Raw genomic sequence first — 27,530 nt, 5'->3', positions numbered from 1 at the left:
AACACACACAAAAAAAACCCCTTCCAGATTCTGCTTTTCTATTTTCTGTTTTTTTTCAATTAATGTATTTTTTCAAAATAAAACAAAGCAGTTGTAGCTCTGTTCCCTACTGCCTCTTTAAAATCTTTTCCATTTCCAAAGTGTAAAATTATGGCTTTCCCATTTCTAGTGTAGGAAAACAAATATGAAATTGGAATTGTACTTCTTTTCCCAAAAAGTAGCCACACCACAGAATGAGCAAACACAGAGAAGCACTGGCTCAACACCTAGTTCCACCCAGGGGCCAGAACTGATTGAGGACAAGGAAACAGGGAACAAAGCTTTGGGTTGGTAGACCAAGACCTGGGTGGAAACAAACTGTTGAGAAGACCCAGGCCAGTAACAGCTACAGTGATGGTATTCTTAGAGCCATAATGCTGTAATGACATAAGCATGTTAAGGTTCATGGGGAAAAAGAGTTTTCTCTTAGCAGACCAAATAGCACAGAATGACACAGTTACATATTGACCCAAACTGCTATTTTGGGGGATTGTTCCAAAATGAAAGCTTTAGATGGCACATTATGCCCTAAATAGTGACACAGATGATACTTCCACTCTTCCAATCTCAGTTCAGCGCACCAAAGGCCCAAAGGGTTTAGAGTCACAGAAACTTAAGCCAAATGTAGCTAGAAAAAGAGCTGCTAAACTTGGCACCCTTACCTCCATTCTCAAACACTGTGCATAACAGAGCCGAGCCATTCATCATACTCAGGCCCTAGTCTCATATTTGTTTTTCACAGAATCATAGAATGGTTTGGGTTGGAAAGGACCTCAAAGATCATCTAGTTCCAACCCCCCTGCCATGGGCAGGGACACCCTCCACTAGACCACATTGCCCAAAGCCCCATCCAACCTGGCCTTGAACACTTCCAGGGAGGGGGCAGCCACAGCTTCTCTGGGCAACCTGTTCCAGTGCCTCACCAGCCTCACAGTAAAGAATTTCTTTCTAACATCTAATCTAAATCGACCCTCCTTCAGCTTAAACCCATTACCCCTTGTCCTGTCACTACACTCCCTGATAAACAGTCCCTCACCAGCTTTCCTGTAGGCCCCCTTCAGGTACTGGAAGGCTGCTATAAGGCTGCTATATTTTGACCTCTCTCAAGCCCCACACATCTCACCTCTGTTTACAACCTGTAAATTCTTTTTTCATGGTGTTGCTTAGACGATGTATGTGGCTGAGAGCGTGTGCTCACCAATACAGGAAATTCTTTTTTTCCAAAAACACAGAGGCATGACTTTTTTCTTTTTTTTTTTTTTTTTCAGAGAAGACATTGATGCTGCAAATGTATGGGGTTTTTTCATCTCAGTCCTCATGTCTGCTTTCCTAGCCTGTGATTTAATGAAAGATTAAAGACTAGCTTATGAAAGTTCACCACGGCATCTGCTGTTGTCATTGGGAACTGGATTCCCAATTGGGGCTTAATGAAAGATGAAGACCATATTGATAATTGACAATATTTCTGACATTATTCATCTAGCTAATTAAGCCACAACTCCATGCCACTACATACGCCCAAAACTGAATGAACAGAAAATAAGTTTAGCTATTGGTGTTATATAAATTATATACAGAAATTAACTCTTCATGGAAAGTACAGATTATTTACTCCTGTGCCATTCAGCAGTAGAAAAACAGAATTATTCATGCAGCTACTTAATGATGCCATGCCTTTGATTATCCTACTGGAAAAAAAAAATGTGCATTCTTCCTCAGAAAATAAACCTAAGCACTGTATCCCACATGCCATAAAATGAAGCAATGTTTTTATCCATCTAATTCTAAGCACATTTAAGCATTGAAGGAAAGGAGACACACGTTACTAGCTTGGACAGCTTTGCATGTATGGCACAAGTAGCGATTCTCCCACTAGCTGTGTCTGCTATCTTTTTCAGAAGAGGTAAAAGTCTTGCATATGTACAAACACAAGAACAAAAAGCCCATTTAAAGTCACCAAAGTGTATGTGTGTTCCTCTTTTGGCTCTTTCTGAGGCAAGTTACTGCTAAAATGCCTTTATGGGAGCTTATTGTTTGCTCCATCCTCCCACAGCAACCCAAAAGCAGGGTATTGAAAGGCAGTCAGCCCTATGGCACGGAGATACACCCAGTAATGGAGAACACCTGCCACGAAACCAAAATTCTCGGGGATGGAGCATGGGAGGTTGTACAGGGCTTTAGCAGATATCATGAGGAAAAAATGCAGTTAGAGGAGGAAGCAGGACTGTGCCTGAGTTCTGAACGCACAGCCAAGAGGCTGAGCAGTTCTGCTACACAGCATGGCTGCCATCCTCAGGGAGGGACATCAGCGCTCATTACAAAAAAAACATAAGGTTGTCAAAGGGGAGCCCTTAAAAGAAGACATTTACAGTCATGTAAATTAAAGTAAAACAATTCATCAAGAAAATTTAATGGGACAGAATATCAACAGGATGGAGAAGAAAATATATAGTAAAGCTCACCTTGCCAGTTAAGATGCTGCTCAGTCTGATTTCATTCCTACAACTTAAAGTAAGAACACACATGGTCCAAGCTGTTCCCATGGATCGTTGAATGGATTCATTCTTAATTGGCTTTCCAGGCAGCTCTCTTTAAAGGCTTGAGTGCTACTTTCATTTGATACTGCATTGATTTTCTCTGAAGTTTCCTCCTATCATGGCTACCCTGATCAATTAGTGTGCTATAAATAGAGTGGTCAGATTCCTTTCAGCGGTCTCATTAAATTGCACCCCTGCTGAATTTCTGTGGAGAACAGAATTCAATCACACTGATAGCAATAGTATGAAGATGCCCTCAGGTTTTCCAGTGAAAATCAATTGCTCAATATTCCTAACAAAAAGCTTTGAAAAGCATGATCCAATGGAGCTCAGCTAATGCCCAAAACATATGTCAAACCTTGCTTGCAATTCTGCATCTCTAAAACCCCCAATGATAAAGGATGGGAAAATAAGTGGTTAAGGGGCTCAGCCAGTTCCACACTGATATATAAACCCTCACCAATCATGACTATTTGACTGCATCCCCTCATAACGTAAATATGTTGCTGGAGGTATGCAGTTAACCCATGTAATTCTTCTGGAAAGTGGAGTAAGGATTCAAGGAGGAACACAGTTGCAAGGCACATTTGGTCTGTCAAAGTCACCAGGTAATGGTGGTGAGCTTACTGACTAAAGTTAGAGGAGACTTATAATATTTGGTGGTATGACATAGGCTAATTAGTGCAGGTGCATGTCAGCTATGACTTCAAAAATGTTAATCTTTATTTTGTAATAGTATGGCAGTACAGCTTTTAAAAATTTGTTTTAGAAATGACTTTTATTCAATGAGATTGGAAACAGCCATAAAATAGGAAACAGAATTGTCTACTTTGAAACATTTCAAAATCTAATCTGAAGGGCAGCTTTTAGATATCCACTCTGCCCTACACCCTGCCCTATCCCTTCACAATTATCCCATCTTCTCCTAGCAAACTTTCTGTACTCTTTCCTCCTCTGCTAAGCACTAGCCTTCAAAATCTTTTCCATCTTCTTCTCAGAGTAAAGCTACATTTTCACCATAGACTCCCCTGCAAGCTGAAAATCCCTACTGCAAATGCTGGACTTCTAATTGCTGCAATTGAATTACTGAATGCATCCACTGTTTCTACATGCTCTCACTGGTGTCTAGAGTATACTCTGGGTTTTTTGTATGCAGGTCTGAAGGATCCATTGGAGACCTCAGAGGACTGGCTGTACCTTGCAAAGAATTTGCAAGAAGAACGCTGGAGAACTACCAGTACTTGATGATTTATCCTGTATCCTCCATACTTAGCATAGTGGCTTTCAGCCAGAAGATGCAGTGCTCTAAATGATACTTTCAGTCAAATAGCTTCGTGCAGGATGACGGCACCTCCCAACAAGCTCAGAAGATTTTGAGGGTAGTAAGGCACATTCAGTGCAATATCAGGTAAGAATTAATGACAACTGCAGTTTAAAAATACCTTTAGGGAGGCCCTCTCCTGAATCACAGCAGAACCACTTTGTCCTTCCAGAAAATGTTTTCACTGGGGAAGTGCAAAGGGTTCAAATCCAGTTCTTCTCAGATGGACAGCCCTCCCCAAAATTATTCTAACAGATACAACAGATGCTTAAGAACCAACATAAAAGAGCAAGAAATTAACAAATATACTTGAAAATACAATCTTCAATCACTGATTAAAGATTGCATTTTCCAGTGCCACTGTGTGGTATTGGAGTCAGTCCCATAAAATAAGGGGGCTGAACACACATTTTAGAGTCAGAACTCAAGTCCGTACTGTGAGGGACAACATAAAATGTAACCCATGAGAACCAGCAAGCACCCCGACATAGCCAGAACTATTCTGGGCAAGATGCTGACATGAGACTTTCTCAGAGTCAGGTGCTGGAGTTATATTCAATTTTTTGGTTTGAATGTACACCCAAATTTCCACCAATAGGATGATATGTGCAGCCTCCTCAGATTTCAGCCCATATCCATGTTTGGATATTCATTACATATAGATAAAACATTAGTGCTTGATCCTTTTTATTACAGAAGACACTGGAAAAGATGATAAGCGCTATTTTCCACATAAGAAGAAGTTAGAAATGTTCTTTAAGAACTTATGCTGATCTTTGCAAAATGTGCAGGAAATGACTGGAAAAATGCATTTTTCCTGGGGTTTTGAGGTGGCTTTTTTGGGGGGGAAAAAAAAAAAGTATTATCCAAGTTGGAATATGATATTATAGAAAGTGTTCGTATTTAATTTTTCCTTAAGAAATATAATTTTCTTTATATGTTATAAATCTAAAATTTCAATTCCTGAACTACTTTAAATTACCAGAGTAGCACTTATATAAACATAGTTATGCCTATTAAAACATATGAGAATTGAATTGTCTTAATTTTTTTACGAAACATGAAATGAGAGAAACCATCACCAGCCATATAATTTCACATTTTTATGGCTCTTCTCCCTAGAGAAGTTTCCCACGTTTGTTTTTCAACATTAGTGAAATATCACAGCCGTGTTTTTCCTGCATGGCAATCACTCATAACCAAAGTCAAAATTTTGCTCATAACCAAAGTCAAATTGGATTCATAAAAATAATTGTCATAGGAGCTGAACACTTGCTAAGGAACATAAACAAAAACCACAAAACATTACAGTGTGTTATTTTGCAGAACGGGCACTGAAGGCTTAGCTGGTATCACAGGGTCTGTGCAAAGGCAGTATGTACTGAAGAGAGTAAGATAAGGCCAACTGTGTGCGCTAATAAGATCACAGAGGGTTTATGAGCATCACAGAAAACAAAGGTAAGACTGATTTCAGAAAATAATTCCAAAAATGATCCAGCATATCCTTATGAGGTAAACCTGAAAGATGTGTATATAAAATGGATTGATAATTTGGACAGGCAATTTGGACAATATCAAAAAAGGTAAATTTAAGCTCCCCAGTTAAAGAGGATCCCACTGATTTTCACATCTCACCATCTCCAGTGGCAAACAAGACAGGAAAAATGTCTCCAGGTCCTGATTCCAGATCATTGCTGTTGCAGATAGATACTCCATCAAACAATTCCTTTCTTTGGGTTACTGGGAGTATCACACAAATTCCTGCTTTGGACCCAACAGCATATGATGAAATAGCAAAGGGTATAGGAGGTGACATTTTGAAACAGAAAAATTAGGATTGATGCCGAGAGGAAATCTGAAGAGCAAGCAGTCATAGAAAGGTTTCCAAAGAATGTGCCAGACCTGCATTTGAGACTTTAAATTAAACTGTGTGAAGTACTAGAAAATATAATGCACGAGATAATCTTGCCTTAGCAGGAAGGTGAACTATGATCTTAAAACATGTCTTCTGTCTCTGATGTTACGATTTAGAAAAAAATAGTTTTATTTCTGAATGACCTTACAAGGAAGAATACTATTTATTCCCTTCATGGCCTTAAGATACTGAAGCAAAGGGAAATATTTAGACCTTGACTGAGAAAAATCACTTCCAGAAATAATTATATATTTTGAAGCTGAGAAATGGTCATAACCATATAGTTGTTGAACTGTGGCCTACCAGAGACAACAGAAAGTCAATCACAGTGCCAAGAGTTAATTTCCTACACCGAGCTTGTGCTACAAGCCCTTCTTTTCTCATGCTGGTGCCACTCATCTTAGCATAATAGTTTTTCAGCTTAATCAGAGCAATTTAGTCACTATCTTTATTTAATACAGATAGATTCAGTTTCCTGATAAAAAGAAATAAAGAGAAGTGGTTAGCATTTAGTAAAAGTTCATGAAAGAGACAGTCTGTGTGTACGAGAAGAATCTCTTCTATTTTCTTCCTCTCAAGCTGCAATAATTTTAATTGGATGTTTTTCTCTGTTGACAGAACTGATGGAAAAATGTTACCTACGAGCATTTTCATTGGCTTCTATACTAACCATGGCTACTTTGTTGAAGTAGAAGAAAACTTTAGATACAATAAGTCTTCTTTTCCCAGGTCATGCCATGTCATTCCACTACATCCCCAGAAGCTCCCAACATCTCCTGCCCAGCCTCATCAGCACTGAGTCCAGCTCCAGCCTGAGGAACCACAAGGACTGTCCTCGACAGCCTGGTGGCCAGAGGACTCACTTGATATGTGAACAGATCAGGGCTCACTCTCCACTGCTGCTTTCCAGAGCAGGATGAAGAGCAGTGGGAACACTGGTTAAGAGGAGATTTGAAGTTGGGAGATTTGAAGCTGATTAGATGCCAGATGTGGAGAGCATTTGGACAGTGAGACCACAAAAGACTGAGATCTCCTAAGGAGTCTAAGATGAACTTAATACGCCATGCAGTCACCCATGGCGATTGAGGTTTTGAAGCATGACATCAGGACACTGAGACCAAAAAAACACATCAGTGAAGACTAATACAAAGTAAAGCAATGTTAACAGGAGTGGGATGAGGAACTGGGGAAGCAACAGGACTGGGGCAAAGGCTGCTCAGAGGGAAACGGGCAGGAGGAACGGGCAGAAGAGTCTGTGCCAGTTAGATCAAAGAGCCTGAACGAAAGCCAGGCCTTGCTTACAGCAAATATCTGCAAAACGCTGGCAAAGTGCCTGCTCCCTTTCTTGTGCGGGTTCACATGGAGGATGACAACCTACTGCAGGCAGTTACTCCGCTAGCTCCAGTGGCAGTGTTTGGGTGCTGGATATTTAACTCCATTAAGCAGCCTTGCAGGTTTCAGTAAGATGGCACATGGCCGTTTCCAGGGCTCACAGAGGTGGCAGCCCACACAGCTTTACCTGCTTTCAAAGAGCAGCTAATGAGGAGTTCTAAATTCAGGGTCCTGGCTTGGGGGGTTCAGGTTCAAGACTTTAGAATTCTTGAATCCTCCTGATCAAAAAAAAAAAAAAATGGCAGCGGAACTCTGAACATATAAAAGGTGAGTGAAAATCAGACCATGGCCTGTCACAGTGGGCACCCCAAATTAGCAAACACTTTTAACAGTAATCTTTCAGTGGAATAGCTCTTGCCTGGGAAAAAAAAAAAAAAAAAAGAGGAGATAATAGTATCCCCTTGTGAAAATAAATAAATTACCATTTGAAAGGCATTCAACAATTTTTTTATTGATGAGCACCATGAAAGAATTTGGCAAGGAAATTAATTATTCTGTCTGCAGATAACAGGTTAACAGCTGGGACCACACTGAATAACGGCTATGTCTACACAGACATGCCTGTAAGCAACTGAACGCGAGCTCCAGCCATCAAGTCCTTTCTCACCTGGCAGGTTAAGACCATCCAGACAGCAGGTGAGGAGCTAGAGCAATCACTTCCAGTCCACCTTGTTTCACAGTAAATTGCTGGCAAACCTTTTTGATGGCCTTTTTACAAGTGGAGAAGATCAAATATATGCAAGCTCTTGTAAAATAACAAGCTCTCAGGAAAAATATCCAATTCTGCTGCTGCTAGAGAAAGAGTTGAACTGGTACAAAATTGTGCTGTTTACAAGCACATTCCTCCACTCTCTGGGCTGGTCCTGGGCTCAGGGGACTGTAGCATTTACAAACAGCTTAATTCTTTGATTAAAAAATGAATGAAAGCAGCTACATGATTTACTAACCTTCCTGAAAGCAGAAGATACTCCCATTAAAAGCCTGAGCCTGCTACTTTTTAATATCCTCACAAGCACTACGTGAAGTGTCAGGACCCTATTCTCAAAAACTGGCAGAAAACTCCAGCACTGAATGAGTGGTTTTTATGGTTTTACGTTTGGATGCAAAGACACTTAAAGGTCTTTTTTTGTGGTTTGCTGCTCACTGATACTCATTGCTAGTACTGAGTAACTGTTCCTTAAGCTCATTATCAGCAATCTTATGCACTGCACAGAGCATATGACCATGTAATTATATGAAGTCAAAATACTGTTTTCAGAGGCATCCTTAGTTCTGGAAGTTCTCGACTTACAAATTCTTGACTCTGCAACCTGCTAGTTGTATAGATGTAGTCCAGAACTAGGTGGCGAAATTTGAGCACTGTCTGTGGATATCTAAACAGAAATGTGAGCCAGCCACGATGTTCAGATAAGATTCCCTGTAAGGTACTGATGAAGCTCATGCTTAAAGAAAATGGGAGTAGGAAGTTCTGTCCCTTTCATCACCAGACTGTACATGCTCTGGTCTCTGTTACTTCCACTTTACACTGCTGCAGCAAATCTGATTGGGGATATTGTCCTTACAACTCTCAAGAACAGCTGTTTGAAAGATGCTTTAGATAGTGATAGTAGCTGCAAGCATGCCGTCTTCGTGTTCTTTCTGTTTTGCTTTCATGTTCACAGTAATGAGTTTGTTTTAGCTCATGAAGCCTTCCTTTGTTACAAAAAAAAGTCACCATCAGTTGAAAGACCTGCCTTGTCCCCCACAACAGTACCGCTCTCTCCTCCTGTAAACATCCTCAACCCGAAAGCAAGACTCTTCTGTCTTCTGCAACAATGCTGACTGTAAACATATGTTCAGCTCCCAGTTTAAATGTGTATCAGCTCTTTTCCCCCAGCTTTTTACCTATAGGAAAAGCATTAATATTCAGCCACCAATAACTACACAGTTTTGCAAAGCATTTGGAGGTACAGCCTGCCTGAGTGACAACATGCAAAACAAATCTGTCATGTATGCAACTACTATTATGAGCTAAATAGAAATCAAGTATTTAAGAAGGATTTAGTGTTCCAGGTTTTAGAATCCTAAATATCAGTTAATCAGTTAAAGTGTCTTATGCATACCCACAAATCCATTTTGCAAAGCTCACTTATAATTACTCCCAAATCTGTCTGTCAGAGTTAATAATAAGCCCCAACTTTCAATATAATTTTCAAATTGAATTTTTGGTCTTTGACACTGTTTTTACCTGCTTTATGAAAACAATGCTCTCTTGATACTTAATAAAAAGCCTATATAGGTAGCTATAAAAGGACTGTCACAAAGAAAAGAATCATACCCAGAACCTCCTCTCTCCTTCTGCCCAAGTGTTCCCAGCTCAGTGTTCAGGCAGAAGGGGCCATGGGAGCGCCAGGAGCAGTAAAATGAAAGAAAGGTTATTAAAAGGGGGGGGAAGGGGCATGGAATATACACTTTGTCCCACCAAAAGTCCATCTAACCCTATATCCTGTCCTTAACAGAAGCCAAAAATGAGACCCTAGAGCAGATACAGTGTGGACAATATATGTGATATTTCCACTCAATATTCACCTCATCTTCAACCATGTGCAGCCTGAGGAATTCTGATCTTTAATGTGTTTTTTATGTATTTACTAATCCTCAGTTCATTTCTCTTCCACAAACCTATCCTTTTTCCCTGAACACAACTAAACTTTTAGCACCTGGAATCTCCCATGGCAAGGAGTTCCACAGATTACCCAGATACATAGAATCACCATGTCATCTAAAGAGCCAGGCCTCTTGCTAGTATCATCTGATCGTGCCCATTTCTTAAACTGGAGGTAACAAATAACATCTGCAGCTTGCCCACTTGCTCCAGTCATCCATGACCTTGTTTGTATCCTGGTCTGACTTCATAAGGGACCCTGCTTTAAGAAGAACGTTGGACTTGCTGATCTCCTGAGGTCTCTTGCAACCTGAATTATCCTGTGATCCTATGGTTTTATAGATATCTGTAGTTTCTCCCCATAGTTTTTCTTCTTCCATTCAGAAGAATCTCAGACAACTTAGTTGTTCCTTATACAGAAACCAGCCTATACCTTTCAGGGTTTTTTTTCCTTCTCTAGTGCTACAGTAATCTTTCTGAAACAGAAAAACAGAATCATCCACAACATTGTGGCTTCACCATGTTCCCTGCTGTCTATTCCTTTCCCCAAAATTCCTAACATTTGATCTGCTTTTTTGACCAACATTATGTATTAAGATGATATTTTCATAGAGATATTTATCAGTGTCATTCTTGTGTGGTAAGAGCTTAGAGTTCATCACTGTCTATGGAAAGTTAGGGCTGTTCTTTTTTCCTGAGCTCTCCAGAGTTCTCCTTTCTATGGGAAACTTAGCTGAACTACACAGATTGTAACCTCTTGCTGGTAAAAAGAGGCAAAATTTTGTAAGGTTTTTCAAAATTGAAAAGGCACTTGGGTGTTGCAACACACAATGTTGTAACACTCCCTGCTTTCAGGAGCCCAGCTGCTGAGCAACATGAGCTCCTTCACAAGCCCAAAATCAGTGTTTGGCTACAGAAATCAATGAATGGGGAGAAGTGGGCACCTGAAGACTGGGATTCACAAACACCCGCACATTCAATACGCTGGGGAGAACCAACACAAGGTGCTGAAGTCAGGGCATGGGTTTTGGTCTCACATCTCAACTAATGTTTTCCTGCTCAGGTTTCACAGCTCTGAGCTCTTAGGTACTCCTAGGCACCTGATCCAGATAGACCATTTTTACAGATAATCACTTGTCGTGGTTTAGGCCCAGCCGGTAGCTGGGTGCCACGCGGCCACTCACTCACCCCTCCCCCAGCGGGATGGGAGAGGAGAAGTATAACAAAAGGCTTGGGTCGAGATAAGGACAGGGAGAGATCACTCACTAATTACCGTCACGAGCAAAACAGACTGAATGTAGAGAGGAGATTCATCTAATTTATTACTAGGCAAAACAGAGTAGAGCAATGAGAAAATATAATCAAGTCTTAAAACACCTCCCCCCACCCCTCCCATCTTCTCGGGCTCAACTTCACTCCCGGCTTCAACCTCCTCCCCCCTCAGCGGCACAAGGGGGCAGGGAATGGGGGTTACGGTCAGTTCAGCACACATTGTCTCTGCCGCTTCTTTGTCCTCAGGGGGAGGACTCCTCTCAACATTCCCCTGCTCCAACATGGAGTCTCTCCCACGGGCTACAGTCCTTCACGAACTGCTCCAGCGTAGTCTCTCCCACAGGGTGCAGACCTTCAGGAGCAGACTGCTCCAGCGTGGGGTCTCTCCCACGGGGTGCAGACCTTCAGGAGCAAACTGCTCCAGCATGGGGTCCCCCACGGGGTCACAAGTCCTGCCAGCAAACCTGCTCTGGCGTGGGCTCCCCTCTGCACGGGTCTACCGGTCCGGCCCGGACTTGCTCCAGCGTGGGCTTCCCACGGGCCACAGCCTCCTTCAGGTGCCTCCACCTGCTCCGGCGTGGGGTCCTCCACAGGCTGCAAGTAGAATCTCTACACCCCCTCATCCTTCCTCCATGGGCTGCAGGGGACAGCCTGCCTCACCATGGTTTTCACCACGGGCTGCAGGGGGATCTTTGCTCTGGTGTCTGGAGCACCTCCTCCCCCTCCTTCCTCACTGACCTTAGTGTCTGCAGAGTTTCTTACCTCTTCTCACTCCTCCCTCTGGTTGCAAAAGTTTTTTTTTTTTTAACTGTTTTGTTTTCCTTCTTAAATATGTTATCACAGAGGCGCTGATTGGCTTGGCCCTGGCCAGGGGCGGATCCATCTTGGAGCCGGCTGGCATTGGCTCTGTCAGACACAGGGGAAGCTTCTAGCAGCTTCTCGCAGAAGCCACCCCTGTAGCCCCTCCCGCTACCAAAACCTTGCCACACAAAACCCAACACATCACTGTTCTTTAACATTAAAAATTCCATGGCCGAAAGGCTCTTTTCCTGAAAACAAATAGCTAGGAGGTTTTTCTAATGTATACAAGTCAGTTAGGGGTACGATTCTTTTCATACTCCCATTTAACACAGATATGCAGACAAACTGTATAGCAGAACTGGCCTCGTGTAGAAAACTGTATATATTTACTTATTTCAAAAGCAATTTCCTAATAAATAAGCAGTTGTGAAGAGCCCGGAAATGCCATAGCTTGTAATCAACTCTCATTGGTACATACCATATTGAATATTCTGCTCACCATGGAAGCTAAGCAAATATAATGCAAATTTACTAGATTTCATTCAGAAGGCAAAGGAATTTGGTTAACATCAAATTCAGCGGTCACTAATCCCACTTTCCCTGTCCCTTTCCACCCAAGTAACACAAATATTTAAATTCCCCAAATGGTAAAGTTCAACATCTTGAGCCCTGTTAAATCTTATAAGCCAAAGTAAATTCCATTTTTCTGATTAAATAGAGAGTATTTACAAAGATTATAAATAAACAGTGTGTGTGAGTTGTTCTTTTTCACATTACCTGACTAAGCACTTTTTACTTTGACATCATTCAGAATGCACCTTTTTGTCCAAAATAAAAGAAAAGGCAGTCCCTGTTGAGGGTAAGGGAATGTAACATTTCAGGCATGAAATCTTGCAAGAAGGTGCAAATAAACCTGTGCCTTGCCCAAGGTCTCTCTGTACCACCTTTCCCACCATGCTTTCCTCTGATTTCCTTCCTGATCGCAATTGTTTCTGAAGTGAGGTTGTCCCTCCAAGATGCTCAGTTGTCTTTAGTCCCTTCCATTGATTCTAACATATCTTTACACAGAAAAATGTCTAAGTAAAATAAAAAAAAGAAGACAAAAAAAGAAATTAAATACAAAAAAACCCCCAAGTAGTATAACTACTGGGAAAATATCTACTAGAGAGTCAGTCAATTTTGCTAGTATAAGAACATTAGCCCTCATTCCCTCAGTGGTTCTCCACAGAAAATTAAACAACGTATTATGAGAGCTCAACTAATTTATTTCTTCAAAAGACTTGAGGTAAAAGGCCTTGTAAAAGTTGCTGCTTACAGATAACAATACCTGTCACAGATTAGGACAGATTCCTCAAGCTTTGGGAGAGTTTTATCTCACATTTGCCATTTCAGTGCCTTTCCATTCCCTCTTCTGGAGCATTTCATGCCCAGTTTTACATCTCTGGATGTCCTGTTGACTGAAGACAGTGGGCACAAAATGATGCCCTGGGTGCCAGCCACTATCAGACTTAAGACACTGGAACATACAAAGCTGGGCGCATGGGTAAGTTAAGCCAGCGGACTTCACCTCAACTCAGTAATGAACCAACCGATGTCAGGAGAAGACAGAGTCTCAGAGCCCACCTGAAGTTTGGTAGGTCATCCATCATATTTTCAGATGCAATTATCCACTGCAGCTCTCCTCAAAATAACCATCTCTGATCAATGTCCAAGGAGAAACATCACCATTTAAAAACAAAGACTACTAAAGTATTTATTCATGTTCTAAACAAGAAAATAATGGCTAATTTTGAAAAACAGCACAAAAAATAACTTTGAAAGCAATAAAAGGAAATGCAGCACTATTAGAGCACAGATCTCACTGCTGCCTTCTAATGTAGTTCTCAAGACCATGGAACCACACCATGAAATGAAAATTGAGATCTTTGTCTCATGACTGTCACTACCCTTCTGTGTGAAACAGCAGGCTGAATACTGACTGGTTAAGCCATTTCAAGATTTAGATCAAAACTCCACACTACTGCAACCCAAGTTTCTTCAAAAATAGTAATATCAAAGTGAAGAAAGTTCAAAGATAAGGCTGTTATTTTGTTTTATGAGTAATAAAAATGTATAAATGATAAAAACATCACAGAAAAGGAATATATGTCCTTGTAAAACCAAGGCACACTGCCACAGGAGTGAATTACTGGTATTTTTAACACAGCAACTCAAGTTTGCACAGAAAACAACTACTTTACAGATTCTAGTTTTTCATTTTAATAAGCATTAAAGATCATAGGAGACAGCCAAGAGTTATGTAGTATCCTTTCCACCAATGTGCCTGTGCCATGTAAAGTGCATTTACAATGACCAGAAAGAAATTTAAATCACTGTGTACTCAGTCCCAGAAGCTACTGCTCAAATTAATCCTGACCCAGCAAAAGAGCCAAGTACATGCTGAACTTTGAGTCAGTAAATAGTCCCAGCTAACTGTTTAATCACAGTGCTCCACACTTTTCAGGACAAATGATGTAGAGCCTGTCTCCAATGGAATCAACGAAAAAAACCAACTGCTGCTGGTGTGGCAGCAGCAACCCATATTTCATTAGCCCTGTGCAAAATGACAAGATAAACTGATTACTTCTAACTTGATGCTGCAGAAGCTACGGTCTGAATTTACAGGAAGCCAGCCACTTTGGAATAAAGACAGAAAAGTTACCTCTTATTTATGGCAAAGAAGGAGCCTACACACCGGGAGTTACTGCAGTTAGTGACTGAGCTCACGCGTTAGCTTGTGCCACTGTAGCTTGACTGATCGCCCATACCTTAAGGCGTTAATAGCCTTGCTGTTCAGAAGTTCTTGGATTTTTGTCTTGTTTGGGTTTTTTTAGCCACCTGGATTTGTAATTAACTGCAAAACGATGTAGAATTGGGAAAAGAAAGAAAAGAAGGTTACCTGAAGGCCCTCTATGGCTAATCTAAGCATGCTTGGTGTGAGCTTGGAGGCCTGCTTGAAAGTGAAGTTGCTCCAGTCTATAATCAAAACAAATCCATTCACTTGAAGCTCGGGGTCTTCTATCATGGCTTCTAAAGAAAGAAGTATGGCGCGCAAAATATCCACCAGTGTGTACCTGTGAACGTTAAGGGGAGACTTGGTTAGGAAAGGAGCAATGACCACGGATGTGGAGAAGCTCTGAGCATTCTTCCTTTGTACTGCTTGTCAAAACTTTAAATCAAAGGAGTACAAACGTATCCTCAGGAGTCATGGGTACGTAAATCTGGGAAAGTCTCAAAAGCTCAATTAGTCAAAATCCTCTGGAGCAGGATTATGTACATCTAAACCATCAGCCAGCCCAAACAAACTACAAGAATATAACACACCAAAAACAAATTTGAACTTTTCTGTAGACTCCCAAGCTGCTTTAACATCTATGCATTTTATTAAATGTCTGTACAAACATATCTATGCAAATTGTATTTTTCTAAAATCATAATGAAACCAAAACCTGAGTCTAACACCTGAAGCCTAGACCCAAAGTTTCCGCCTATATCTTTCCAAGGGATTGAAATAACAGCTAAATTATCAGCTAAAATAGGCATTTCCACATGTTCCCCTTGTCCCTCTCTCCAGGTAATGTTTTCTCTTAAATCTACAAATGGTTTTACAGAAGGCTGATTACTCAAGAATCTTGAAAGCAGAAAGTAACACACACTAGGGCTTTGAGGTGTTTCTGGTTAAGAGCAATAGCAACCTTTTAAGAGTTACTTAAGTGCCTTCTGAGTACTGAGTACTTTGTATAACCAAATTATGTGGTTTCAGGAGTAAGTTTGGAACGTCCTAGAATTTTCTACGTTAAATTTGGGGTTACAAAGATGCCACCTACAATATCTAATTACGTGTTTTACATACATGTACATAATCTTCTCTTAGATCGATGACCTTGTGAAAGAAGACATAATTCCATATTGCCAAAGCCTGTTGAGTATAATCTGTCTTTTTTTGAAGCTAAAACACCTAATACAGCAGCTGAATAGCTTAAATATATACACCAATGTCATCTTTAGACTGCCATATAATAGAGTTATTAATCAACTCGCAGTTTAGCTTATTTTTTTTTTTTTTTAAAAAGGCAAAACATCTGAATTATCCGGGCTTTTTTAAGAGATACGAAAGTAGTAGTTTAACTTTTGTTTTTTTCCAGGCTAACTATGTTTCATATGTAACATTTTTTTTTGAAGGTAAGATAAATAGTTACTGAAACAGATGTAAATTTGCCAGTCCACACCACAGTATCAGATGCTGCATTAGACAGCTAAACCAGAATATTCCAGAATAAAAGTGTCCCTGATGGCATCAAACATAGAAGTTCTCAAAATTAGGAGTCCCCAGGGAAATCTTCACTATACTGCATATGTAGCAAAGAGCTTGTGTGCCTATTTAGAAATTACATTAAATTATACTGAATTCTACTTGCTTTAATACAATACACACTGTTCCATTGAGTACATAACTATATTTTAAAAGTATCTGCACAAGGAAATAACACAAATGAAATTAATCTGCTCTAGCTGACTCCTCCCATCTTTCCTTTTTTTTTTTTTTTTTTTTAGCCAGTTAAACCTCAGTGAACTTCCCAACTATGCATTCCTAGGAAAGGGACTAGCAAAGGACTCTGTTAATGTCAGCCTAACACAAGTGAACAAGAGAAAGTGTGTTTTCCCCAGAAAACATTAGGGGAAGCATTGTTTTACATGATTCTTCTCTTCATTTTGGAAACCCTTATTTTCTTTTCAATTTGGTTTTGTTGACTGAGGTAAAAGTTTTCATATTCACTCCTCTCATCATCACTTTTCTGAGATTTAACTTTTTTCTAAGGCTTTACTTTTCTGAGATCTAAGGTTTACAGGAAGTTTGGCATGCTCAGTCTTTTTTGTTCAGTTTTCTTCAACTGGGAGAGGAAACAGCACAAGAAAAATTCTTCTCTGTAATTTCCCTATGGAAATCCTCAGAACACTAAAATTCTGTATTTCTTTTTGGCATGGAGGAAAAAAAAAAAAAGACCATTTCTGTAAATGGAATTTTGTCCATTGGGGAAAAAAGGATATGCCTTAAAACCTGTTTTGAAGGAAAACGTTCAAAACCTGGATCCTTACAATCGTTAGCGCGATTTGATCATTAAAGAACTGTTAGGCCAGGTCCCTGTTTTTGGAGTAGGCACAGTGAAGCAAACCTGGAGCGCCCTGCTTGCCCTGAGCAAACCTGCCCGGGGGCACAGGGGCTGCTGTGGCAGAGCCAACGCCTCGGGTACGGAGCAGCTGATGCTCCCCCTCCCCCCAAAGCAGAGCAGCTCCCCCAAGCCCAACTGCTGGACGCGCGGGGAAAACGCCACCGCCGCAGCCGAGGCCTCTGAGTAAGCAAACGAACAAACAAACAAACACCCCCAGTGCTGCAGCGCGAAGAGCAACCTGAGGAAAAATGAAATTGTTCATCGGCTCTTTCCCAAATGAGGTTGTGCATGTAAAATGGGATGTGTAGGGAGTTTTTGGCAGCATGAAGACTATAGACGGTTTTACTGGCACTAAAAAGGTCTGAGTTTGCCTGGTGCATCTGCACACCAGTCTACCTAACCAATACAACATTGGTGCACGGACAGCGGACCTAATCAACATGGGAACTAAAAATCCCCTGTACGACATGCATTTTGTACAACTGCCAGCATCAGGATTAAAACACGCACTTAGCCTGAGAGAAGGCTTACAAAGTCGTGTTCAGGGTTGGGGCTGGGATCAGAGTGCAGCCAACTGCCTTCAAACCCCTGGTTACCTCCACAAGGTGGTAGAGGTCTCTGAAATATTTTTTTTTTGTATCGCTTCATGAAATTAGATGGAGATACACCCTGTAAGAGGTCTTCCCAGGGGAAACAGTGCACTGGGAAGGAAATTACATCAAGTGAGACATTGGGAGAACAGCTAATGCCTCAGTCTGAGGAAGATCATCTGTCAGAGTTCATACAAGAAACAAACATTAGAAATACTCAAATCCTAAAATTAGCCTCAACCCCACTTGACATTTATGTTGCCTCATTCAGAGGATCTCATTCTCCAGAAGAGCTCCACAAAGCAGAAGCCTGCTGCAAGCACCCTATATCCAGCCCAAGAAGATGGGTCCCAAGTTCCTGATGTAGATCTCTAACGTCCTCCCTAGGGAGTTCCAAAAGACATCACAGGCCTTGGATTAACAGCTCCCTAGTGGCACAAGGCTGCTAGAAATCTGGTGCATTAGACGTAAAAATTCTTTGTTTATGAGGCCAGTCAGGTCTCTAAGACTGGCCATAAAATGCTTTTATATATTCCTAAGTGATAAATATATAGATGTATACATGTAAACATAAATACACCTAATCAAGTCCTGAATTCAGTCAAGTCAACAGGAAAACTGTCAGGCATCAATGAGACCACGATTTCAGCCACCACAGAGAGTAACCAATGGTCACAGGGCTGGACTGTGACGATATTGTACGTTTACCCACTGAAAAAGACAAAAGGTTGTTCTCCCGGTGAAAACAAGTCCTGAAGAACACAGGGCTAGCCAAAAGCAAGCAAGAGTATCTTCTGCCAGAGGAAGGTATCCAAAGTGCTATTTAAGTCTAAAAAGCCACATCAGGAGTATACTGGGACACGTCACTCACAACCAAGCCTCCCACCTCAAATCCCCTTCAGGGCAATTAGTTGAAGATAGGAGCCATCCTTCATTCTGTAATGGACCTCTTCTCTTGGTTTTGATACCTTACTTAAGTACAGTACAGAAAACCAGACAAGAAAGACAAATCCATTAGTGGATATTTAAAGCAGCTTTTACTCTGGACACATGCCGAGGCAAGCCAGAAATGTAAACCCAGTGTGATGGATGAAATCTTAGGTGGTGCAAATGGCAAGCTGAGTATTGAAAGTATCAGCCGAACAGCACAAGCAAATGAAACATTATTAAATAAATTATACTGAAGCTTTCACACACCGTAGAGTTATCTGCAGAAAGACTCATCTTTAATCCACTCTAGCCCCATGTTGTCCAACATTACACCTCACTGCTACTACTGCTCATGTCAGCACCAGGATTTGATGGCTCTGCCATAAAATACACTCCATCTTTGGCTGGACTTTAGGGAAGTTAAAATACTACATAGAAAGAAGGTGGGAAAAATTACTCTAGATTGTGTTGCTGAAAGTTTTCTTCCACACTGAAATTAATTACTTTCCATAGAGATACAGAAATATAACCAATCAAAAGTGAGAAAAATGGGATAAGCTAGTGAGTGTGAAATAAATTTGGTCCAAGATGGCTTTGACTGCCTTTCTACTTTAAAGAGAAAAAGAAAAGAAAAAAAAAGAAAAAAATCAACATATTAGCCTTTAATTTTAAGAGACCATGGTGTTCAGTCTGAGGAGGAAGATGGTATTGTTTTATTCTTACCAATCTGTGTTAAGTAACAGTGTGTATTTAGGGGACAGCAATCCCCTCATTTTGCCCTGGCCCCAGTTTTGCAATGACTGCTCCAGTGCTGTCAGGTACATAGGGTGTGCTGGGCCAGATTTGCTGCAGTGCACATTCTGTAGTAGCCTCGAGTTAGGCTGTGCAGAAATAAATTCTTATTTACTTATGGCTAAATTCAGTTGCATTCACTTGTTTAAACAGACTCTTATGGGGCATATTGTAACTAGCAAGGTATTACTAATTGCTACGATAATCAAGAACTCATGGTTAATTTAAATGTATTTAATGCCCTCTATTTATAGAGCCATGCTTAATTCAATGGAGAGCTTAGACAACATTTTTAGCCCAGTTGTTAATGTGAATAACAAATGCTGGAAATATGTTAAAACATATATAATGCACTCTTACTGTTCCTCGTCTATGTGCGTCCCAGCTTGAGTTCAAATGAGGTGGGGACTGGTGTGCAGACACGTTCTGCTACCTCTTGAAATTTTTCATTCAGGTTGACTTTAAAGCAATGAGCCTGGGAAGGCTTGACAAGTTAATAGCCACACTGACAGTGATTCTTTCAAATGCTTTGGGATGGCTACCATTACTACCATGACAGCAACAGAGCTTTCTAGGATAATGCCTCACTGAGGTCTCGATTTGTCAAGAACAGAACAGCTCAAACAATTAACTAGGTAGGTACCCCGCTCTCTCGTAATTTAACAGTGGCAGCAATTTCCCCTTTAAAGAAATGAAAAGTTCTTTGAGAATTTTTTATGGGACATGAAAAGATTCCAAGGATTTCCAAGGATTTCTGGGAAAAACAGTCTGGCAGACACTGCTATCAACTCTTGGTAGTACTTCACTATGATCTTTCAGCTTCACCTCTTGGTCTTGTGGTATAAGCATTCTCTTCACTCCCAGAGGCCACTGATTTCCACCAGGCCAACAGAAAGAGAAGAGACAGGGAGAATGCAGGATACAAGTGCCTCATGTCAAATCCAGCTGTGTTGGCCATTTTCAATATTTTATGTTTGTGACGATGGGTGGCATCCACTGTATCATCTGTTTAACCAGATTCTGGTTCCAGTCAATTCATATTTGGCAGAGTTGCCCTACTATCTCTACTGCTATTTGTCATCTCCCCCCCCCAATATCAAGAAATTCCAAGTTATTCTGAGAATTAAAACTGAGTGGCAAGAGTCTGCCTCTCAGGATACAAACTGTTAACTAGGAGAGACAAATGGTAAGTCGTCTTTGCTTGAATTTAAGCCACATGTCTCCTGAAGGTCCCAAATATGTAAGGAATGCACAGTCTGTATTTTAAGCTCATCACCATTTTGACAAGTAAAGGTTTCTGTCAAATGAGCTCTTGTGCCGTCGTGGTTTAAAAGAGAAAGCTGGTCAAGTCTCTGAGCCATCATCCCATTTCTAACCTACTGCTCTGGCTCAATATTTTTAGAATTTCAGTGAAACAAGAGCCCTCAAGATACACAAAGGAGTACCTAGAAATGATGTCTCAGATCTCCTTGGTTTGTCAGTCTGGGTACAGATTTGAATGCTGAAAAGATGGAGGATCAAAACTTCTCTTATAGCTATTCTGCTTCAATAGTGGCAGTATGCCCTCAGCGCCCTTATTCTAAAAACAAAAAGCATCACCAGTATTACAAAAACGCATAGAAAAATAGAAACTGCTTCAAATATTTTACCAGATTAGCTTTTAGATTCAGATGTAATACCATTCATTACTCCTTATGTTAGCCCATTGTCTAACAGATACAGCCACGGATGAAGATTCAGCTGACCTAAATTTTACATTAGCATTGATCAAAAAGATCCCTAGCCAAAACACTCACAGTCTAAATACAAGTGATAATAGGCAGATACAGATACCTGGGGAAAAGCTAGGAAACAATAAGACAGTATCAGTCAGCAGGAGAAACTGTAGAAAAAAATGAGTGTTTGCACTAGTTAATAATTATTATTTGAAATATATTACTTCCAAACAAAAATTGACTCTATTAACCAGGTATTTTGTTATTGTTAATATGTTATTATTGTTAGCATTGTCTCCATCAGAGCTTGAAAAATACCCTGCCAACTCGCCTGTGGTTAATAGTGAGCTGAGGAGCAGACCAGCCTCCTAATAGCTACAGAATTTAAATTTTCATTTAATGGGCGGAAAAAAAAAGTTTCTAGCACTTCTGTACATGAAAGCATAGTTTTGAAAGCAAACCAGTGGACTCGGTCTTTGCCCTGCTGTAAATCATCTGATGCAACAGCAGAGCTAACGGTAATGAGCGCAGTGGATTACCATATTCACTGAGGATGGTGTGAGCTGACTGGGTCACTGTGACACAGACAGGAACTAGGTATCACTGCTCTCTTCTGCTGTGCTTTTTTCTAGGAAAAAAATCTGAGATAATTAATATTGGGAAATATTTCAAAGAAACAGCATCAAAATGGACTGATTTTCCTAGGGAATTTGTGTACAGGTGCCACAAAGCATACAGAAGAACATGCATGACAACAGATCCTTCGCTGCTGAGAGTTAAAGTTAATTGTACCATTAACTGAAAAAAAAAAAAACTTCACCAGCTGGACACATTAAGAAAAAGGGAGTCTTCAAATGCACGTACACACCTACAAGCCAAATGTAGTTAAGAATCAACAATCTGGAAGCTAATAGGGAAGGTTGATGCCTCCCGAGTGCTACCCAGCCCCCTGGCAGGAATGCCACCCGTCTTCACTTTCCCCACAGGACAGACAGGATGGAGAGTTAGGCAGGGTCCCATTGAAAAGCTGCCAGGCTACTTGATGCATTATCCTTCACCTTTCCTTTGTTTGTTTGTTTGTTTTAAATACTTGTCTGATTTAGTTGTTCAGATGGTAGGACATCTGGTACAGTTTTCAGGCCCTGCTTTAATTTAATGATTTAACATCTAGTACACAGGCTTGTTTTACCATAGGAAATTTCTGCCTCCCACGCTTTTCCTTCTAATTGGAACTATGTAAATCATAGGCTGCCGGTGCTATATAAATCATCTATAGTATGTCTGCTATTCATTTAAATAACAAATTGGAACTTTTTATTCCTAATTGCTACATACTGGCCATAATAAGTCGTACACACGATAAATTTGGAGGCTTACTGTGCTCTATTAACTTAGTTTATGAAGCATACGAAGAGGCCCTAACAAGAGAGACTTCAAAAAGTAATCCTCCCAGTGTTGCTGTAAGAGGAGCACAGGTTTACGTACTGTAAGATCTCAAGTCAGTTAAGGCATAAGCTTGAGACATATTGCGTAGCAGCTCTAATATACGTTCCATACACAATGCTCCCCAGGTTCAGTTGCTGAACATCAGATAATGGTAGATGCTAAATTAATTAGAAAAGAGTGACCTAGCTCCATTCCCAGATCTGTCACTGACTTGTCATGTGCCTTGGAGCAAGCCACTCCCCACAGCTGGGCTTCAGCTCTCTCCCCTTTGTCTGAGTGGTCTATCTGAAAACAAATCCCTCGCTCTGGAGGAGAGGCATACCGTGGGTCGGCAGCGCTGAAGAGCAATAGGAATCCAAGTACAAACATGGCCATTAGGTACCCCTGTGTACCCCAGTCCCTTCTGTATTATATCATAAATAATAATTTTACCAATAGGACTTCATGAAAAAGATCATAATGACTGTTGTGTCAGCTGATCTCATGTAATTTAAATATCAGCATATCCAAAATTAAGAAGAAAATAAACCTATTCTTTTCACATGGCAATTATTTTTTAAAAGCTGCATTATCTCTGAATTCTAATTCTTGGTGTTCTTTTAACTAGGAAGTAATGATCTGAAAAGTGTCACGTAAAGCTTTGGGTTTTTTTCGTTAATAAGAAATAACAGTACAGAGAAGGTCACACTACCTTTAACAAGGGAACTTCTTCATGGCAGATGTATGACTTAATAAATGGCCTAAATATCCATGTCTTTGATAATTCTTCGTCTGGGGATTTTTAAGATTTTGTGGAGCTGTTTTTAAAATAAAAAGTTGACCTGGTCCTTATGTGGGAAATGAAGCCCACTCAGAGAGTCCTTAGCCTCATCACCACTGCTTCCTCACTTGGCTTCTTTGGCTCCATCTGCCAGAAAACTGAAGCAGGAAAAGGATGCTGGCCCCAGCTCTGCGTATGTTCATCCACCCTTTCTAGATGTTAGCCTGGTCATGGGCAGTTTTGGTTTGTGCCAGACAGCTTTCTCCCAGTGCCTTGGCATGATTCATGGGTTAGCAAGGGCCAGGAAACTCAGCACGTAGGCAGTGTGGATGTGGCCACCCTGTCTGGAGAGGAGGAAAGCCACGGTGGGCCAGCAGCCCTTCGGGCAGAGACCCATCCCTAGCTGCAACACTGATTGCTGCAGGGAGCTGTGGGATCACTCCCTGCAATGGCTATTGACACAGCCTGCAAGAGGACAGCTACACAAATACTTAAAGGGCAGGCTTAAGTATGACAATCCCCCAAATTTTATCATTTCTATCCACACTGCTACCTGTTTGTGCCCTCCTCATGTGTCAAAATAGCTGAGCTTGGCATATCTGCACTGAACACGCCGCACTGCCTGTGCCCGGCCCACACTGACTGCACAAAAGACAGTTTGGGTTCATGTGCAGGCAACTAGCAAGATTTTAAGTTTTCTCACTCAGAAGTGCTTCAGATCCTAACCCTGCTCTCAGGTTGGGAGCCTAGGGAAGCCATGCAGTGCTCACAGGAGTAGGCTTTAGAGTTCACTCTTAATGGAGTCATTCATTTACATGTACTGAAAAGCAAGCAATTTTTGTGGATGTAATTTTAGACTGCAGAAGAAACTGGGCATGACACCCAGTGAGATACTTAGAATAACCAAGTAGTGTCACACAGTATCAAGCCAATTGCTAAAAGAAAGGGCCTTGATGGGAGACAGCTTTTGGGTCAGCGTGCTAAGTCATCTTCAGGCTAGAGCAGATCCAAAAGGGATCAGAAATTGTTCTAGGGACTGCACTAGCCTCCTTCAATTTGCTACCAAAGCTTTGTGTGCTTGGATCTTATTATACACAGACTTCACACTCGGAGCAGTAGGAGTGGGGAAAAGAAGTGGTTACTGTAACTTCCATCCTGGCATTTCCAGGCAGCTCAGGAAGCGCTTTCGTTAGCTGAGGGAAAGGATTCGGAGTCTCAGTTTCCTGCACAGGCAAACTTTTCAGCTCAAAAGCCATGATGGATACTCCTGTCCTACATACAGCATCTCCCACTTTCTCCTGTGGCACCTGAGCAGCTCTGTGTGTGCTGAAGCAGAAAGACCAGCATAGAGAGCGCAACCAGCCTTTGTCAGGGGGTAAGTGCATGATCTACTGTGCCAGCTCACTTTGGCTAAGGGGAGGCAGAAGGGTGTAAACCTCATACTAGCCAGGTGAGAAGAGCACCCGAGCAATTCCCACTTCCCTCCCAAAATTCAGAGCCTAAAGGATGAGAGGGTTGAAAAGGCCCTAAGCTACAAAACACATTTCTGCTTTCTCTTCTCCCTCTGCTTCCCAGGCTGCTGCCCAGCCCCCGTGGGCAGAGCCGGGTGTGTCCCTGCTGCCCACCCATCCTCGCCCTGATCTGTCACAGCTTCTCCCACGCGTTGCCCGAGGAAAGAAGGGGTTAAGGCGGGTGGGTGTCTCTCCATTTACCTGCTCTGGTCCCAGTTGGCAGCAAAAAGGACGAGGATCTTCCTGCCATAGTGGTCCAGGTTGGCCAGCCCGCCGGGGAAGCCATCCTTCAGCGCCTGCTTGATGCCCGGGTCTGTGGCCTTGAAGCTCTTGAACATGTCCAGGTTCTGCTGGCGATATTCAAAGTACTGGGCCAGAAGGCGAAACGCCTCGAAGTGCTGAAACTTCCTGGCCCGTAGGAACCGCAGGATGAAGGCATCGTCGGTGCGGAGGAAGCCGATGTCCGGCCGGGTGATCACCATGTCCCGCACCTCCTGGATGTCCTGGTGCAAGGTGTCGGGGTTCTCGTTCAGCTCCAGCCGGGCTTTCTCCAGAGTCTCCGGGGAGAGACCCGCTTGCAAATGAGTCATGGCGCTGCCCTCCTCCTCCTCCCCGCCTCTGCTGCCTGCGCTCCTCAGCCTCCCGGGCGCTTGCCCCCCGGAGGCGGGGTGCCCCGGCACGGCCAGCCGCCGCTCCCCCGCCCCGCCGGGCCTCGCCCCGCCGCTCCCCGGCCCCGCCGCCGCTGCCAGTCCGGCCGCCGAGAGGCGAGCGGCTCCCAGGTCCCGGGGGGGGCTGGCACCGAGACTGCCCCCGGGCTGCTGGCGGAGGCGCGTTATCTCTCTGACATAGCGCCCTCCCCGCCGCGGGGTCCGACGCGCCGCATCATCCCCGCAGCCGGTCCGCGGAGGCGCCGAAACCCGCCGAGGACGGGGCTGGGGGCTCCCGGCTGCCGCTCGCCGCCCGCCCCCGCCGGTGCCGGTGCGGATCTCAGGCCGGGCTGCAGCGGCAGCGAGGGGCCCGGCCGCTAGGCAGGGCGAGCGGCGCCCGGGGGCGCTCCCCTGGCCCGGGGCTGGCAGGGGGGCTGCCCTCCCTGGAGCAGCACCATTTACGTAAGATCAGCGCTCGCCCCGCTTCAGAAGCGTCTCCCTGGATTTGAGGGAGGGTTAATTAAAAAAAAAACCAAACCCACCACCAAACAAAAAAAATAACCAGCGAGGGGGAGGCAAGCCGATCCGCAGGTACTTGGCCAGTAACGGTACCGAAGAGCCTCCCGCTCGCCTGCGCGGAGCTCGGAAAGACAAACGGAGCCTCGGCCTTGAGGATGCTCGTCCCCCTCCTGCGCCCTCCTCCGCTCCACGCCCCGGCTCCCAGATGGCACCAGCCGGCGCGGGGCTGCCTGCCGCGCCGCCCCGCCTTACACACACACACACACACACGCACACGCACACGTACACGCGCGCACCCGCCCAGGCGCGCAGCGGCACCTGCCCTCCTCCGCCGCGCACCGGCCGCTGAGCACGCCACGCGGGAGCCGCCCCCGCGGGAGATCGGGGAGCGGCGGGCGCGGAGGCAGCGCACAGGCGGCCGTGCTCCGCTCCCCGCCCCCCCGCGCAGTGCCGGGCCCGGCCCGCCCCGGGGGTGGGGGGACTGCGGCCGCACCGCGGATCTCCGCGGTGGAGGGGCGATGCGCAGAGCAGCGCCGCGGACGCTTGCGCCGGGGCTGCGCGGAACAAGATGGTGGTTGCCCTGCGGAGGGGGGGCGGGGAGCGGAGGGAGGCGGTGGCCGGGGGGCTACGGGGTCCCTCGATCAGCCGGGCCGCACGTAAGACCCCGCAGAGCATCCCGCGGAGTCAGATCAAGGGCCCGCGTAAATCTCGGGGTCGTGCCAGTGGCGAGATGTTATTCATCGAGTGTTGTCTTTATTTGCAATCCTCTCTTTCGACTGGAGTTCTCAACGTGAAACATTGCAAGTTTAAAAACCTGGGAATAAAATAAAGCCACCCTCATTTTTGGCCTCATGTAGGAGGCAGCGTGTCTTAAGTTGCATTATATTGCAAAGGGCAAAAATATCCTGCTTCTGTACATTGAATATTTCGGTGAGGAAAGATGGCATTTTTCATGCAGGAAAGTTTGATTCTGCAGTCTGCTTTCAAGAAAAGTTCCCACTGAAGAACGTTTGACCTTTGTCTGATGGACTCGACCTTTCCGATGCAAATACGCCTGTAAATCAAGTTTACATGAAAGATATGGCAAACACGGGAAAGCCCATAACATGTACCTCCTCCTCCTTCGAATAGGAAGAGCATTTCTTTGCATTGGGCTTCTTTCCTAAGGTGACATAGCCAGAGCACACAAGCCTAATCATGGAAAAGGCACTGAGATCACTGATCCGTACTGAGAGGATATAGGGGGAATACACCAGTAGGAAGTATCGTGTGCATTCTCAGGCAGATGAAGATACCCATAAAAACATTTAAATGATACACTGCATTTTCTGCAGACCATCATCAGATGAAACAGATGACCTCAGCAGCAGGAGGGAGCCCTCAGCAATGAGCATGTTCTGAGCACGAGTCTATGCAGCGAGTGGTAGTTAGGTGGCAAAATCATCATTCTGGGGGCTAAAGGTAGGTTTTGGTTTTTTAGGGCTTTATA

At 43.1% G+C, this 27,530-nt stretch overlaps 1 protein-coding gene across 1 annotated transcript in view; it reads right to left on the bottom strand.

The window, feature by feature from the left end:
* Positions 1 to 26,531, bottom strand: part of CLVS2 (clavesin 2) — a 57,239-nt gene extending 30,708 nt beyond the window's left edge. The window contains exons 1-2 of the mRNA XM_054822436.1: positions 25,077 to 26,531; positions 14,860 to 15,034 (exon numbers count right to left, since the gene is read on the bottom strand). Coding sequence (XP_054678411.1) covers positions 14,860 to 15,034; positions 25,077 to 25,465 — 564 coding nt within the window. The 5' untranslated portion in view covers positions 25,466 to 26,531. The remainder of the gene's footprint in view (positions 1 to 14,859; positions 15,035 to 25,076) is intronic.
* Positions 26,532 to 27,530: the final 999 nt, after the last annotated feature.

Source organism: Grus americana, chromosome 3 (assembly GCF_028858705.1).
Source record: "Grus americana isolate bGruAme1 chromosome 3, bGruAme1.mat, whole genome shotgun sequence".
In the NCBI taxonomy this organism is placed as follows: Eukaryota; Metazoa; Chordata; class Aves; order Gruiformes; family Gruidae; genus Grus; species Grus americana.
This window is presented reverse-complemented; position numbering and strand designations above follow the sequence as displayed.